At 40.4% G+C, this 17,673-nt stretch overlaps 1 protein-coding gene across 14 annotated transcripts in view; it reads right to left on the bottom strand.

The window, feature by feature from the left end:
- DTNB (dystrobrevin beta) overlaps window positions 1-17,673 on the bottom strand; it is a 236,291-nt gene that overhangs the window by 175,524 nt on the left and 43,094 nt on the right. For all 14 annotated transcript variants that reach the window (XR_009344378.1, XM_059132459.1, XM_059132466.1 and 11 more), the window contains 2 exons: window positions 17,294-17,507; window positions 1,791-1,876 (listed from right to left, as the gene is read on the bottom strand). Coding sequence is in view for 13 of the 14 variants with exons in the window: in XM_059132459.1 (XP_058988442.1) it covers window positions 1,791-1,876; window positions 17,294-17,507 (300 nt within the window). In the remaining variant the exon portion in view is untranslated. The remainder of the gene's footprint in view (window positions 1-1,790; window positions 1,877-17,293; window positions 17,508-17,673) is intronic.

Here is a 17,673-nt window from a genome sequence, read left to right as displayed (position 1 = left end):
AGACCTTAATCCTTTAGAATATTTATATCTATATCCGGTGAGCCATCCAGCTTTCCAACTTTCGATGTCATGGTAACATATAAGAAAAAGCACAGAAAATAAGTGTACCTATCAAGTCATCTGGTCCAAAAGCCTGCACTTAAATCTGACCAAGCCTCTAGATCTTCCAATTAAAACAAAAAATGTGGGACACAAAAGAGCATCATGGAGATGTGATCATGAAAAGCCAGTCCATGAGCGATGCTATATAGGACAGATGACCCAGTTTCTTCAACAAAGCAATTCATAGGGTAACTCAACACTTCATTAAAACCCACAGCTTCAATCACACCTCCCTGAAACCTGCCAGAATTTCTTCCTTACAGCATGGCACTTTGATCACTGTACTGTATCACAAGTGTGCCTCCCATTACAGGATTAGTCTATGGAGCACAACAAAGTAGCTTAGAACAGGGCCAGGAAGCTAGACAGCCTGAGCTGAAATCCCAGCTTCGCCCCCTCAGCTAACTCATCTATAAAATGGAGAATATACCACCTGCTGCTCAAAGAAATTTAAGCATTCACTGAGAAAATATATGTAAAGCACTTAGCACAATGTTTGGCGTATCTTAGATAGTAACTATCTAATGAATGAATAAATGAAAACCATACACAAAAAATTAAATAACTCTGAATTTCATGTCCTTTGATTTCATTTAATCTTACAGTATCTAAGGAACAGTAAAATGACAAGATGGCCAACAGTAAGAAAAAATTTAGGAAAAGTAACTGAACAACAACAAAAAAAGAAGCAAAAAAACAGGCTCTAAATTTCTAAATAACTGAGCTTAACTCTAAGCTACTAAGGAAAGGTTTAATCATAGTAAATACCACCTGATGAAGAATAAATTTATTTTAAAAAGGGCTAATCTTGACCAAACCTGATAAAAATAACCATATTTATTTTCTAACAAAAAGCACTCAACATAACCACCTGCAAGCAAAATTTTGATCATATGGAAAGCATTTTTAAAAGACTTTTTAGGGGCGCCTGGGTGGCTCACTGGGTTAAGCCTCTGCCTTCTCTCAGGTCATGGTCATGGTCTCAGGGTCCCGGGATGGAGCCCTGAATCAGGCTCTTTGCTCAGCAGGGAGCCTGCTTCCCCCACACACACCCCCACACCCCCGCCTCTCTGCCTACTTGTGATTTCTCTTCCTCTCTCTCTCTCTGTGTCAAATAAATAAACAAAATCTTTAAAAAAAAAAAAAAAAGACTTTTTAAAGTGAAACAAGGGAGAGAGATAAGAGATAAGAGACTCTTAATCTCATGAAACAAACTGAGGGTTGCTGGGGGGTAGGAGGGAGAGATAGGGGGGTGGGGTTATGGACATTGGGGAGGGTATGTGCTATGGTGAGTGCTGTGAAATGTGTAGGCCTGGTGATTCACAGACCTGTAACCCTGAAGCAAATAATACATTATACGTTAATTAAAAGGAAAAAACAAAAAAGACAGAAAAAGAAAAGACTTTTTTAAGGTCAACATTACTGTTCTGAATCTCTTCAGTTTCATTGCTTTATCCCCCCACCCAAGAAAAAAACTAAACTTAACAAATTACTTCAACCAATTTTTCCATCTCAACAGTAGGTGGCATAATGTACATCCTCTGAGCCAGCTGCTACAAAGCAAACGATGTAGCACAAACAGAAAAGTTCAATATGGCATCATCCAAAATTCTGAAAACATTAACTTAAAACTGTTCAAAGATCCTGATTTGAAGATACAATTTTTCAAATAATAGGAAAGTACTTACATCTCAATTTGTCCAGCATTTTTCCACCACACATCGTTGCTAACATAGCTTTAACTGAAAATACGGTCAACTTGCCTCGGCCCTCACTGCAAAATAAATTATATTAGAGACAATTGCTATCTGGAACCACAAAAGCAATCAAAGGTATCACTAAATATCAAGCAATTAGTAAGCGGACTCTTGCCCTAATATGCTACAATATTACCTTGGATTTTTAGAGACCTTGGGGTTTTTTTCCTTTGTAGAAATAAGCTCTCATGTATGTTAGGTAAATAGTGTTAAAACTACCTGAATTATTTGGAAAGGAGCTTTACAAACATTCTGCAAAGAAATTTCTCCTGGCTCTGTACACAGAGGCCAGATGGATGAACCAGAAGTAAATTTTGCCCATGAAATCCACAGCTGAGTTAAGTGTTCAAAACTGAGGCATCACCTTGTTTGAATAATTCAGAAATGTGTCCTCCCACCATGATAACAACAGTTTATTGTTATGTACTAAAGCCACAGGGTGCACATGGCTATAAAGATTTTATATTACATTCATCTTTGTTTTTACTGTGACAGGTTTATGTGACACCATGTGTTTATCCTAAGAAGCTTGATATATCTGACTCGGATCCTCCCAGGCCACGACTGTGAGAAAGTGGAGGAGAAAGGATGGTAAGATTAATTCTTTTTCAGTGGCTGGAAAGATGAAATGTGGAACATATATGAATTATCCAGAACAAGACTGCGCATCACCTGCAGAACCAAGGCAAAGTCAGCAAGGCCCCCTGACCTAACACGTCCACTGTGATGAACGTCCTCTGTCCGTTCAGCACGCCCTGGTTTCACAGCAGGTGACAACTTCACTAGCCAGGTTTTAAAGTCATCACATGCAAACGAACAACGGGCTTTTGTGTTCACTTCATGAAGCATGTGCAAACAAAATTTCACAGTAACATAGCTTCACAATAATGAGAATTGTACCGTCTTAGTTTTGAAAAGCAAGTGTCATCCTATCTATCTTTACCAATGTTCCCAATAGAGTGTCTTCCATTTTCCAAAACTTTTATACAGTAAGAGCACACCTGGAAGGCAAACGGTTCATGATCCTGAAGGGTCATAGTGCAAAGATCTCCAGGAAATACTAATGTTTGTTACAGTCTGATTTTCACCTATTACACCTCACTAAGGTTATTCATAAGATAAAACAGGAATCCCTACAATGAGCAAAAATTAGGATGGGGTTTTTATTTTACCTTTTAAAGATCTTATTTTAAGTGATCTCTCCTCACACAACACGGGGCTCAGACTCATAACCCAGAGATCAAGAGTTGCATGCTCTATTGACTGAGCCAGCCAGGCACCCCAGGATGGGGTTTTTAAAATATACAGTTCTTTAGAAATACAGATACTGCTGCACATCTTATAGGGCACCTGTCAACAGAAGGACTACACCCAAGTCAAATACCCACGGTGCTTTTTAAGCAACATGAGTAGCTACAAAGAACACCAACTAGAAAAGGGAATGGATTTCTAAGACTGATACAGAACTTTAATGGTGGACATTTCTCTTTGGTCACCAACCATCTAAATGCCAAGTCTGTATTTAGGCATGCCCTATCTTCTGAGACCGATACACATCCCACCACCACAGTGTGAAGAAGGAAGAAAAGAAAACCTTGCCTGTCTGCCTTCCCATTTTCTTCAACACTAAGACATGAGCACATGCCACAAGCTCCACCAACAAGATGCACCCCCTTGAGACCACACAGAAAATGATTAGCTTTTAGAGGCTGTACCACCTGGCCACACCGGGAGGGCTTCCATCCAGCTTCCTGAGGCAGCAGAGATGGACTCCCCCGGCAGCGCCGCAGCCCAGTGGCCATGGCATTCGGAGCACAGGCAACAGTGTCTGTGCCCTGGAGAGGCAGCAGACGTGTCTCCGTGAGACCCGTTTTGTGACACAATCGTGACATATATTTTGCTTGGCAGTGTGGTCATCAAGCCCACTTTCCCAACCTTCTCAGGGAGTCTGCGGGTCACACAGATCCTTTTAACAGATTAGCCAGAGGTGGCTTCTATTGCCTACAGCTAAGAACCCTGATGGATGCGGTTTCTATCCTGAAGTAAAGCGGCCCAGAAAGATGAAGCAACAGAGAGAACATTCCTGAAGCCCAGAGTGTGAGGAGGCAAGCCTGATGACCAGCAGAGCAAGAACGAAGACAAAGTACACCAACAGTAGATGAAATCTTGATGCAGAGCGAAGGACATTTTTTAAGATAAACTTGCCCAAATATTTTTTTGTAGACACTGATTTCATGATGTGAGAATATCCAGAAGAAAGTAAAAAACAGTCTTAGAAGAGGTTTCCATAAAATTCAGGCTACCAATGACCTCTGGGAGAAAGGAAAGGGGTGAAAGAAAGGAACACACCAGGGGCTCCCAGGTCTGACAGTACCCTGCCCCCACCCCCCACCGGAGTGTGTACATGCGGCATGACCTCCAAGGTGACATGCCATACTATGCTTCATTTTAGGCCTCCTTCTGTAGACATTTCCTAATTCCCAATAGAAACTGTTTAAAAAAAGGGGGAGACTGGGTGGCTCAGTGGGTTAAAGCCTCTGCCTTCAGCTCAGGTAATGATCCCAGAGTCCTGGGATCAAGCCCTGCATCAGGCTCTCTGCTCAGCGGGAAGCCAGCTTCCCCGCCTCTCTCTCTCTCTGCCTATCTCTCTGCCTACTTGTGATCTCTGTCAAATAAATAAATAAAATCTTAAAAAAAAAAAAAGCTGTTTAAAAAATGAATCCTGGAAAGTGAAGGTTACCATTTACTGGACACAGCTAATGGTTTAAGGTGGAAAATGAAGGGAACCCTACAGGTTAAAAGACATTTAAGATACATAAATGGCATGCATAAAATTTTTCATAATAAAATGCATAAAAACAGCCATCAAAAGAAATGAACTCTTGCCTTTTGCGACGATGTGGATGGAACTAGAGGGTACTATGCTTAGTGAAATAAGTCAATCGGAGAAAGACAACTATCATATGATCTCCCTGATATGAGGAAGTGGAGATGCAACATGGGGGGTTTGAGGGGTAAAAAAAAGATTAAATGAAACAAGATGGGATCAGGAGGGAGACAAACCATAAGTGACTCTTAATGTCACAAAACAAACTGAGGGTTGCTGGGGGCGGGGGGGTGGGTGGGTTTCGGGAGAGGGTGGTGGGGTTATGGACATTGGGGAGGGTATGTGCTACGGTGAGTGCTGTTAAGTGTGTAAAACTGCAATTCACAGACCTGTACCCCTGGGGATAAAAATACATTATATGTTTATTTAAAAATTTAAAAATTTAATTAAAAAAATAAAAAATAAAATGCATAAAAAGAACAAAAATATTAAAAATACCAAGATCCAGGCCCTATCCTTAAATGCCCATTGAAAGAAGATTGGCTATTTATGCTATCATAAAAAGAATGAAAAATAATAGTGAAAGATAAAGATTTAAATGCAAGATAGATTACTAAGTTAAAAAAAAAAAAAAAAAAAGGCAAAGCATGGAACAAAATGATTGCTCTTAACGCTATCTAGCATTCTGTGAAAAGGATGTTGAAAAAAATAACACTGGTTGTGTCCAGGATGGAAAGAAGGAAGGCAGCCAAAGGAAAGCAGGGCAGTGTTGGCACTTCTCACTTTTTTTTTTTTTTTAAGATTTTATTTATTTATTTGACAGACAGAGATCACAAGCAGGCAGAGAGGCAGGCAGAGAGAGAGGAGGAAGCAGGCTCCCTGCTGAGCAGAGAGCCCGATGTGGGGCTCGATCCCAGGACTCTGAGATCACGACCTGAGCCGAAGGCAGCGGCTTAACCCACTGAGCCACCCAGGCGCCCCGGCACTTCTCACTTTTTAAGTATTAAATAGGTTTATGCTAGAAAAGATGGTTCTCAAATCAATAATCTTAAGAACATTAGAAAAAGAATAGCAAATTAAACCCAAACAAGCAGAAGAAAAAATAAAATATGCTTAAGAGCAGAAATCAGTGAAATTAAAAACAGAAAAACAACAGAAAAATTAATGAAACCAAAAGTTGGTTCTTTGAATAAATGAATAATACTGATAAATCTCTAGTCAGACTGACTAAGAAAAAGACACAAATTACCAATATCAGGAGAAAGAAAGGTTATCAACCATGCATTCAACAAACATGACAGAAATGAGGAAATGTTACAGAGTCCATAAATTTACAACTTAAATGAACTGGACAGACACAAAACACTCCTTGAAAAACACCCACCATTACAGCTCATGCAAGAACAAACAGGTAACCTCTATAGGCCCATATCCATCACAGAAACTAACTCGGTATTTTTAAGCTTTCCAAAACAGAAAGCTCCTCGTGCAGAAAGCTATGCTGGTGAATTCTAAACACTTAAAGAAGAAATAATTGCATTTCTATGCTCACTCTTTGAGAGATTAAAAAAAGAGAGAGAGAGTAGAAACAGTTTCCAAATCTTTTATGAGACCCGCATTATTTTGATACCAAAAACACAATAATCCATTACGACAAAAGAAAACAAGTAGGTACCCCTCACAAATGTGGACACAAAAATCCAGATGCCTAGATCCCACCCTGGGCTTGGTATTTTTAGAAAGTTTCTCATGTTATTTTGCTTTGCACCCAGAGCTGAGAACTACCAACACACAACTTTGAAGGCGGTACTAAGACTTTAGCTTTTATTTTGCAGGTATAAATCGAAGGACATAATAAGAGATGAAAGAATAAATAATGTTGTGATTGTATAACCCCTTCTAACTCCAAATCTCCTGCTTTTCCTTCAAAGACAAAAATGGTACCTATTCCTGCTGCGAAGAAGCACCTGATGCCATTCCTGCAAACAGGAGAGTGTGGCGGAGCCCAGCATTCTGGCAAGAGTCAGGGCAAACTCAACTCTTACTGAAGAGTTAACCCACAGTCCCCATTGATACATGCCACATGCTAGGGCATACTGGGTACTATGACACCTTTACTTCTGAAAATTATTATAATAACACTTTTTTCCTAATCTTCAAAATGCTTTAGAAACATTAATATTTACAACACTTCTCATCCCTTCCTCAAATATTCTTTAACTCAGCTCAAATGCAAATATTCATTTGGATATTGTTATCCTTCTCAATTGATCTGAATCAGCACTGGTATCCTTTTCCACTCATTAGTATTATTAATACTCTCGGGGCTTCTGGATGGCTCAGTAGTTAAGTGTCTGCCCTTGGCTCAGGTCACAATGCCTTGATGCTTGAAGCCCACGATGCTTGATCGATGGGAATCAAGCCCCATATTGGGCTCCCTGCTCAGCTGGGAAGCTGTTTCTCCCCCTCCAACTCCCCCATACTTGCGTTCCCTCACTCTCTCTCTGTCATAAATAAATAAAATCTTAAGAAATGGTCTTTATGGCTGGTCTCAGATCAAGCAGTCCACAGGTGTATTAATGGAAGAGTGCATCACCCCTCAACTAATTCTTATCAGTAATGTGTGGTTCCTCAATTCATCATCTCTCAGATCTACTTTCCAACCATTTTTCCATTCACAAGAGCCACACAGCAATCTCCACACGTGACCTCCCACCCATTGCGCTATGAATCTTCTCTCTGCCTGCATGTATTTTTGGGGTGTGCAAACATACATGTGCTTAGCAGTGTATATTTTATGGAGGGTGAGGGGCTATACATGCACATGTCAGTGGGTAACTCAACGGGATAAAGAGAATATACAGGCATATTAGGGTGTTTTAAGTAAGGAGAAAGGAGAGGCATTAAGATTAAGGATCATGAAGACCCAAAGACTGAAAGATCTGGGAATGATGTTTATTGAGCTCTTGTGCTCAAGAATCTGTCTAGGCTTGTGATCTGTCTCTGTCAAAGAAATAAAATCTTTTAAAAAGAAAAAAAAAAAAAGAATCTGCCTAGAAGTACGTAACTATGCACCCCCAAAATGAGGCAGTGGGTTCAGGTCTGAACGATAAACTCACCTTCCCCACTTACAAATGCTTGCCATCATTTACAACTTTAGGTTCAGAGTTTCAACCATCAAAAGATTTATTCACCTTTCTTTTTTTTCTTTTTCTTTTTTTTTTTTTTAAGATTTTATTTATTTGACAGACAGATCACAAGCAGGCAGAGAGACAGGCAGAGAGAGAGGAGGAAGCAGGCTCCTCGCTGAGCAGGGAGCCTGATGTGGGGCTCGATCCCAGGACCTTGGGATCAGGACCTGAGCTAAAGGCAGAGGCTTTAACCCACTGAGCCACCCTGGTGCCCAGTTTATTCACCTTTCAAAAGGAAATATTGATATAAGCAAATTAATAAATGGTATAGTTAAAGAAATTCTAAGTACTTATTAAAGATACTTATATAAAATCTAATCACCTAATAAAATTAGTGAGGGGTCTTCTCAGAATTCTTCCTGAAATCACATTATTTATATTTTTCTCTTCAAATAGAAAAAGTTTTCGCTCCTTCCTCTCAACTGTTTGCTTTGTAGGCCACACGTCAGCATTTTTCCCTTTGCTCTGAATGCTTTTCTTGGCACTGAGGCTTCTCTCTCGACTTTAAGCCTGAATAAAACTTCCCATAGCTGCCCCCAGACAATGCAAAGGGAACGTGTCCCTTTTACTGTGTTTTCCTACTGTTGCATTAGCACTCCTGCATTCTTGCTCTGCAATTAGAGGCGGTAGAGAATGACTACAGCCACTTAGCAGCCTAATACCCTGTGATTACATCCTTTATCTAATTGATTCTTCATGGAAAAACTCATTCTCAATCCTTCCCACCAGACATCTGAATTTAATCTGTATATACTAGTCAAGTTACATTTACAACTGAAGAGTTAACTGCCCCTGGCCGTGGCATGTATAACCTCACCAACATCTGTGTTTTCAGTCCTTTCAATGTAAAGTCCAAGTTCATCCCAGAATCAGTTCTCTGCAAACAGAATGCAGAAAAGATATTTAACCAGGTTTTATCACCAAAAAAAAAAAAAAAAAAATGTGGCTCAACTTAAAATCTGGCCTATGATAGCTGCAGAGTTGATTAGTAGGTCAATATTTAATAAGTAACACAACAGTGAATATTAACCCTTACATAAAGATACTAAAATGAAAGGACAAACAGGTAGTATTTGTGGAGGATGATGGGAGAGAGGAAACTTGTTATTTTAACCCCACCCAAGCTGTCTCTCCAGGGAGCACCCTCCCTCAAAAAGAAACATCATGCTTCTCTTTCTCAGACCTCCCTGCATGATTCACTTCTATAGACCTATCATTTTACAGTCTGACAATAAACCATGCACATGACTTCTAAAAAGAGTTCTTCTTATCCAATACTGAGAAAACACCATGATTAGCTCTGTGCCAAGCTAAGCAGACAGTGAGTCACCCTGAATAAACACTGCTGTGTTTTAACATGCAAGTACCTTCAGAACCTCTACAGTCCTCACCTGTGCCCTCTGGACGGGACTTTGCTCATTTCAGTTTCATGAAGTCTCAAATTCTGCCTATTTTTTTAAATATTTGAGTTAACCTGATCTGGACGGTGTTTACAGCTTTGCACAATCGAATAAGAACTTGCTATTTAAATTAATGCTTTTGAAAACAAGACTAGGGAAGCATTTTTTACTTAAGAAAACAAGTTGTTTCTACATCTTTAACAAACAACTGTGGATGCTGCCAACCATAAATTAGTACTTCCCCGCACAAAAAGGGACTTCTACTTTAGAAACACTGTTACCAGTCCAATTATCACATGTAGTTAAAAGTAATAAGAGCATTTCTCTTTGATGCTCAGAAACTCATATTTTTCCAATTAATCTTAATTTACAACGCTTCACAGTGAATGGATTATGCAATAATCAACTGCAAATCAAGCATCTATTTGGCAAATGTCAAACAGCTTAATCAAGTAAAATCAACTTAGAATATTATTCAATTTTATCACAATCAGAGTGCCTGCTAATTTTCATTTCGACCTTACAAATACTTATTAAGAATTTAGCGTTGTGTTTATTGAGGAATCAAAGAAACATAAGGTAGAATCTCCGCTCTAAGGGCTTTCGATCTTATTTCTATACTTATGAAGCAGTTCAGAGCATTTTATAATTTAAGGTCAAAATAATGATACAGATGAATGCTGTATGTCATCTAAGGAATGAAAATGGGGTTGGTGATTTTAAGGCTACACAGTAGGTAAAAACTGGAGCGGGATGGGGGTTGGCTGTGTGTGTATGCTTAGAGGGAGAAATGAGTATGTCATGTTGGAAAAATTGGGAAAAGTGCCTCAAGTAGCTTATTTACAGCTTGGTATGAGCAGGGAATTAAGGACTGATGCCATTAGAAGTGAGGAGTAGGAATCTCATTCAAAAACCACAGGGAGCTTTGCAAGGTTCTTGAGGTGGGAAGTTACATGATGAAAATAGTGTCTTAATCAGATTATTTTGGAGGTACCGAATGGACTAGAGAAGTCTCTGTTACTACCTCTCTCCTCACTTTCAGAGAGAAACAAAGGCAAGGAAAAAGTCACACTCAGAAAAAGTGTGCCCTTTCTTGCCTTTTCTTAAAAAAAAAAAATAAAGTGTTAAAAGGAAACAGTAAGATAAGGCCAAAATAATAAGCAAAAAGAATTTTTTTCTCTGAAATAGTAACTAATGGTGAAGCCCTCTTGCAGGTCTGCAATCCTGAAATCAAGAAGATTCTTTGAAAATTAGCATGAATGCATGACTTCTCTTGAAAGAAAAACTACAAAATAAAGAATCAGTGATGGGAAGAGTAATAAGTGAATTTCAAGTTCACTCAGTTTTGGTCCCTGAATAATCCTGCCACCCAGTCCTGGGACTACGGTGGTGACATTACAAGACACCACAGGACAGCCACACAGCGGCGTAGGGGATGCGAGTAGGCAGGGGCCTGCCCTCCTCCTCCTCCACCCCGGTGGCTGTTTCTCTCCATTTTACACTAGTTTCCCCCTTAGGACTTCACCTTTTTATTTATTTATTTTTTAAAGATTTTATTTATTTATTTGACAGACAGAAATCACAAGCAGGCAGAGAGACAGGCAGAGAGAGAGGAGGAAGCAGGCTCCCCGCCGAGCAGAGAGCCCAATGCGGGGCTCGATCTCAGGACCCCGGGATCATGACCTGAGCCGAAGGTAGAGGCTTTAACCCACTGAGCTACCCAGGGGCCCCAGGACTTCACCTTTTTAAAACATCCAAACCCGTACACCTCATTCCCCATCAGCCCCTGGAAATTTCCTAAAAATGCTGCACTTCCATCCTCGTAAGAGCGAGATGTGCTGCTGCTGTGGGCGTCCATCTCTTCCCTCTCAGCCCGACTCTCTCCTACTGTACTTGACCACGAGCAGAGATAAGAGCAAACACTGTAAATAAATACAGGAAGTATTTGTGCCTCCCAGGATATTATAGTTTTGTTTAAAAATCACTAATGAGGAAGACTGTTACCTAATATTTTGTCTTTAGCAACGTCCATTCTACAATATGCTAGCTGGGTATATTCAGAATTTAAGGAGTACAATTACTTATTTAAAATGAATTTGTTGGGGCGCCTGGGTGGCTCAGTGCATTGAAGCCTCTGCCTTCAGCTCGGGTCGTGGTGCCAGGGTCCTGGGATCAAGCCCCGCATTGGTGTGGGGGGGGTCTCTGCTCAGCAGGGAGCCTGCTTCCTCCTCTCTCTGCCTGCCTCTCTGCCTACTTGTGATCTCTGTCTGTCAAATAAATAAAATCTTAAAAAAAAAATGAAATTGTTTAGTTTTGCTTTTTGTATACAGTTTTGTTTTTAGCATCTAGTATTAAGAGAAACTTATGGAAATTTTAAATATACTCAAATTAAGTTGCTAAAGCAAGATTCAAAAATAGTTCTTAGCTGTATTTCCAAACTACACAGCAAATTTTTCCATATTGACCCATCCTAAATTATACACATGAAACTCTTTACACCAAAGAAGTCTTTAGATTGTTCCAAGTAGCAACAGCGTTTTATACTAAGTGTTATTTTAGATGATAAACAATAACCTTGTGCCTTCCACTGACATATTCAACAATGATATATTTTGAAGATTTTATCCAAACCTAGTTTCATTAGCTGTAAGATTTTTTATAGGTTTGTTCCATTTAAAGTCTAATTTTACTACTTACCAAGCACTATTATTTCTTAGAGCAAAAACCTGGGTGGGGGGGGATAGTATTATAAAACAGAATATGTGCACACTATGTGCACAGAATGTGTGCATTAGAATATTTGCACATGAAATAATGACACTTGAGTTTGTTTCAAAAGAAGCCAAGGAAAGGGGTTGGGGGGAGGGGAAGAGCCTGGGGACACAGATGAAATAAGATCAATGATGTACTGTAATTACCGAAGCTGAGTGATAGATGCCTTGAGTTTTTATTATAATAGTCTTTCTATGTTTGTATATATTTGAAGTTTCTCATGAGAAAACATTTTAAGAAAGATACCTGGGTGTCACAGTCAGTTAAGCGCCTGACTCTTGAATTCATGTCAGGTCATAATCTCACGGTCATGAGATCAAGCCCCACATTGGGCTCTACACTGAGTGTGCAGGCTACTTACGATTCTCTGTCTCTCGCCCTGCCTGACCCCACCTTCCCCCCAAAAAATAAAAATCAAAAAATAACTTATAAAAGTAAACATTTTATGAAAGAGATATCCTAAGAAAAGTAAAAAGTCGAGCTACAAAGAGAAGATATGTACAGCACAGATAAGCAAGAAAGGGCTGCTACCCGGAGGCTCTAAGGACCCCTATAACCACGACAGGAAGAAGAAACAACACAACAAAGTGAACAAAAGACCACACAGGCACTTCACAGAAGTAATATATTTGGCCAAGGTACACACAAAGACATGCTGGAGAAGCAAGAAAATGCAAATCAAACAATAGTGAGATGTCACTTAGCAAAAACCGAAAAGTCTGACAACTGTAAGGCTTACAGAAACAATGTGGATCAAGAGGATCTCTCAGGCATGGGTACAGTTTGTTCAAATAATTTGACCCTGTCCTCTAAAGCTGAATCTCATGCACCTCCCCCACCAATGAGCAACTCCATTCCTTGGTTAGGACCAAGAGAGCAATTTCGAACACCTGTACGCATGTACCAGGACACACATATGAGAACATGCCAGACAGTGTTGTTTCTCAGAACGAGAACCCAGAGAACACAGAATGTAGAGTAACACAACAGAGTGTTATGCAAATGTGAAAATAACTGAACTAGAGCTGCAGGCATCATGAACAAATCTGGAAAAGCTATTACCGCATAAAGTAAGTCAGGTCATAATACAGACAGCATGACTTTCCTTTTACAATTAGCAAAAATAATTACAATTAAACAATACTGTGCTAATGCCTATGTGGAAAAAACTGTTCTTTAAGAAGCAAGAACATGCTAACACAAAATCAGAATTCGGTTCACCTTGGTTACGTGTCGGTCAGTGGGATGGAACAAGAGAGACAGAGTAAGTTACTGCTCATGTTCAAGTTCCCAGGTTAGATAGTGCAGCTCACAATGTGTATTATTTCTAAGGATAGACGGGGGAAGAAAGCACAAGCCGAAAGATGGGTTAGAGGCCCCGCCAGCAGCTCAGGAGGAAGAGGTTGGGCTGGGCAGTAGTTGTGGGGCCGGAGAGATGCACCAGGAATCGAGATTCAAGACATAGAAGTGACAGACCTTGGTAACTGGCATGGACATGAGGAGGAAGGAGGAGGAAGAAGGCAGGGTCTAACTGAGTCTTACAGGTTTCAGATCTTGGGATCTGGACGGAGAGCGGGGCCCATTTGACAGGAAAGGGAGCCACAGGTTGGTGACGCACTGCAAAGAGTTCCCAGGGGGACACGCGACCGTCTCCCTCACAGCCAGTCCGACCACCCCCACCGGGAGGCAACGAGCCATGAGGGGGAGAATTCAATCACCCTCTGCTCCAGAGACACAAACCCTGATCCGTTTGAGCTCAAAAGCGTAATGCCGACACACGCATGGCCCAAACGCGCATTTCTGGAAGGAGACTCGGACGCCTCCGTCTGGTGTTGAGAGAAGCCGGCTCTCTCCGGAAAGGGGAAGCGGGCGTTTTCCAAGTAGCAAAAGCATTAAGCAGATAGAAGAGGGGGCCAAAACCACCGAAGCCAGAGCTCTGACGCCGGCAAGACGGAGCACTGGCCCGCCTCCGGGCCCCTCGGCGAGGGGAGCCCCTCTTCCTGTGGCCGCAGCAGCCCACGAGAGCAGGTTCCCTACCGTCGGCAAGAAAGACACCGACCCCACGCAGACGTCGGGGGTGGAGCGGGGAGTCTGTGAATCACGAGCCCTGAACAATGAAATTGGCTCCAGGGGAGAAGGGTAAGGAGATTTCCTGTTCCTCATTCTGGGAATTTCAATATCCTTCTTTTTTTCTTTTTTTTAAGATTTTATTTATTTATTTGACAGAGATCACAAGTTGGCAGGGAGGCAGGCAGAAAGAGAGGAGGAAGCAGGCTCCCCGCTGAGCAGAGAGCCTGATGCCCTCTCGATCCCAGGACCCTGAGATCATGACCTGAGCCAAAGGCAGAGGCTTTAACCCACTGAGCCACCCAGGCGCCCCCAATACCCTTCTTCTTAAAAAAAGAAGAAACAGGGGCACCTGGGTGGCTCAGTGGGTTAAAGCCTCTGCCTTCAGCTCAGGTCATGTTCCCAGGCTCCTGGGACGGAGCCCCACATTGGGGTCTCTGCTCTGCAGGGAGTCTGCTTCCTCCTCTCTTTCTGCCTGCCTCCCTGCCCACTTGTGTTCTCCGTCTGTCAAATAAATAAAATATTTAAAAAAAGAAGAAGAAGAAGAAACAGTTGATCATAGCATCGCCTGTCACACCTTCGGACCAGACCACATGACTACCGATCCTGTCATTTTGGGGGCCCAGCAGGAAGGAAATGAGGCTACCCGATGTTTTGACTATTCTTCGTAGCTTTTACTGAAGTCCTCCACAGAGAGGCTTATAGTATTGTTCTCTGTGTTTTTAGTTGTCAAATGTAAAATATTTTAAATCCTTGGCATTAAAATAAGTTAATTCCTAATGAAATACATACTTGAGGGAGAAAGTCTAGATCCTATTTGTTTCTCACTATAGTTTTATAGTCTTATAATCCACAATAACCAGGAAACAACCTAGCTAAAAATTTGACTGTGAATTTAGAGGTTAGGGGACTTAAGAATAATTAAATAATTGTTGCATTCAAACTTTAACTCAAGAATTATGAAATACAAAATCCCAAGAAGACTAATTAAAATTAATAACTAGATACTCTACATATCAAAGGGACTCTCGAGCCTAATAGAGGCCAATGAATAGACTAATATTTGAAATGTTTCAAAACAAAATGCTATAATTTTCAAAAATAAAATTCCAATAACCAGATCCTTTCATTTTACCAGTACATGAAAGCCAATTTCAAATTACTGAAGAACAAATAAGATATTATCATATATATGAGTTCAAGGTTAGCAATGATGTGAGGATTGATTCTGATGCCCGTGGCCAAAGTTTTCAATACAATATGACATGAGAATTACCAAATTCACCACTGACATACTACTGTCCTTCCTCTTCTTAGCTCACTCATCTTTTTTCAGTTTTGTTTTGTTTGTTTTGTTTTCCCCCTAGTTTTCTATGGTGTGCTGCTCTACTGACTTGTCTTCATATAACTTACTGTTTGCTTATTCTTTTCCTTTGTCTCTATCTGGATGTGTCCAGGTGTCTGTGACCACGTCCCAGGACTCCTCTGCACCTTCGACTCCTCTTTGCTCTTCCTTCTCCTTCCTTCCTTAGCCATAGTATTTAACTTACTTGACATGAGCATGGAATCAAAGTTTATAATCTCTTTTAAATAGTAAGATGACTTTTTTTTAAACAGTAAGATCTTTTTAACAGTAAGATGACTTTTATCTCTGATTTAGTAAAAAAAATTGTTTATTGGATTGATCTGTGTTGTACAACCCTGAAGTGATTTACTCAGTGAATTAGCGTCGTGATAAGGTGCTGCTTATTCACCACAGAATAACCATTTTTACTAAGGTCTTTGGATCAAAAGACTCATTCCTTGAACAGTATAAAATTAACCTTAGGGATTCACTAGTCTAAATTACTAAAAAACTTGGGGCGCCTGGGTGGCTCAGTGGGTTAAGCCACTGCCTTCGCCTCAGGTCATGATCTCAGGGTCCTGGGATCGAGTCCCACATCGGGCTCTCTGCTCAGCAGGGGGCCTGCTTCCCTTCCTCTCTCTCTGTGATCTCTTCCCTTCCTCTCTCCTACTGTGATCTCTCTCTGTCAAATAAATAAATAAAATCTTAAAAAAAAAAATTACTAAAAAACTGACATTCAAGTTCTAGAACTTATGTCTCATGTGGACTTTTGTTTTAGAATTTCAAATTTCCTGGGGTGCCTGGTTGGCTCAGTTGCTTAAGCATCTACCTTTGGTTCAGGTCATGATCTCAGGGTGCTGGGATCGAACCCTGCATCAGGCTCCCTTCTCAGTGGGAAGCCTGCTTCTCCCTCTCATATTCCCTTTACTTGTGTTCCCTCTCTCGCTGTGTCTCTGTCAGATAAATAAATAAAATCTTTAAATAAATAAATAAATAAATAATAAAAATAAAAATGTGAATTTTGTGAGTGCCTACACTGTGATTTGGCTTTGACACCTGCAGACTTTTACAATTAATTCACAGAGTCTTCAATATTATAAAGTGTAATGAATAACATTTTACAAATGTATAAAATCAAAATAATCTATAGAGAGAAAAAATGAAGCAGGAAGAATTCACCCATCCAAACTGGATGATCAACAATATAGCAGAAATCAAAAATCTAAACTCTTGCTTCCTGGAATATAAACATTATTTTGTAGCTCCATCACTTATGATTTCTTTTTGTTTCTTATAACACCAACTTCATTCTCCATGAATACAAATACAGCAAATCATTTCTGTTTTAATTTAGAGTACATTCAAATAGTTTTCATCCGGGGTTGTAAGGTGTAAACACAATGTTCTGCACTGAAAAGATTAAAATAGTATCCTAAACATAACAAGAAGAAAATAAGACTAGAGTCAAGGGGCATTTACTATTACAGACAAAAGAAAGGTCAGTTTTAAGTTCCAAAGAAAGCCTCATAATCGAATTCACAGCTTAGCTATACTTCTCTGGCTAGAGAACAGCTACACTAAGGGACCTATAATTTGACCAAACAACATGTCTCAGTGTTGTGATTCTCCATAATTTTATAAAGCTTACTATGTGACATGCCCTAGGACAGTGAGTCACTCTGGCATTTAACCAGTCCTTAGAAGGAACTTATATGGAATAATTTTCCTTGTCACTGTGATTCTAAGTTGACAACCCTCAGCAAGGCAATCTGGAAGAAACAGGACTAAGGGACAAACATTGTTAAAATGCAGGAAGCATGCCAAGCACTGGCCTGTCATATGCAGCAATCATAAAGTTGAGGAGGAGGCTGATGGACTGCTCCACGCTGATCTGGTGAGTGGAAGGAAGGCGCTTGTTCAGCTGGTAGTAGACAGAGGAGATGACGGTTTCGAGGCGGGACACACTGATCTCAGTGGTATGGTCCAGTGTATTAAGGCCATTGTCTCGGAAGGCTTCAATCATGTTCCAGATATCAACCAGGTGGACTAAAACAAAGAAAATGAACTATCAACAATTTTAAAAGTTCTAATTCATCAGAAAGGTGTTAAGACCTTTTTGTTTATTTTCATCTGACAGAGCAGTGAAGGGTGGCAGAGTAAGATCCAAAAATATGCCACTTTGGCCTAAGGATTATTTTGAGCTATTCTCACA

The sequence above is a fragment of the Mustela lutreola genome, chromosome 9, assembly GCF_030435805.1.
Source record: "Mustela lutreola isolate mMusLut2 chromosome 9, mMusLut2.pri, whole genome shotgun sequence".
Classification (NCBI taxonomy): Eukaryota; Metazoa; Chordata; class Mammalia; order Carnivora; family Mustelidae; genus Mustela; species Mustela lutreola.
Note: the sequence above shows the minus strand (reverse complement) of the source record. Positions and strands in the feature narration are given on the sequence as shown.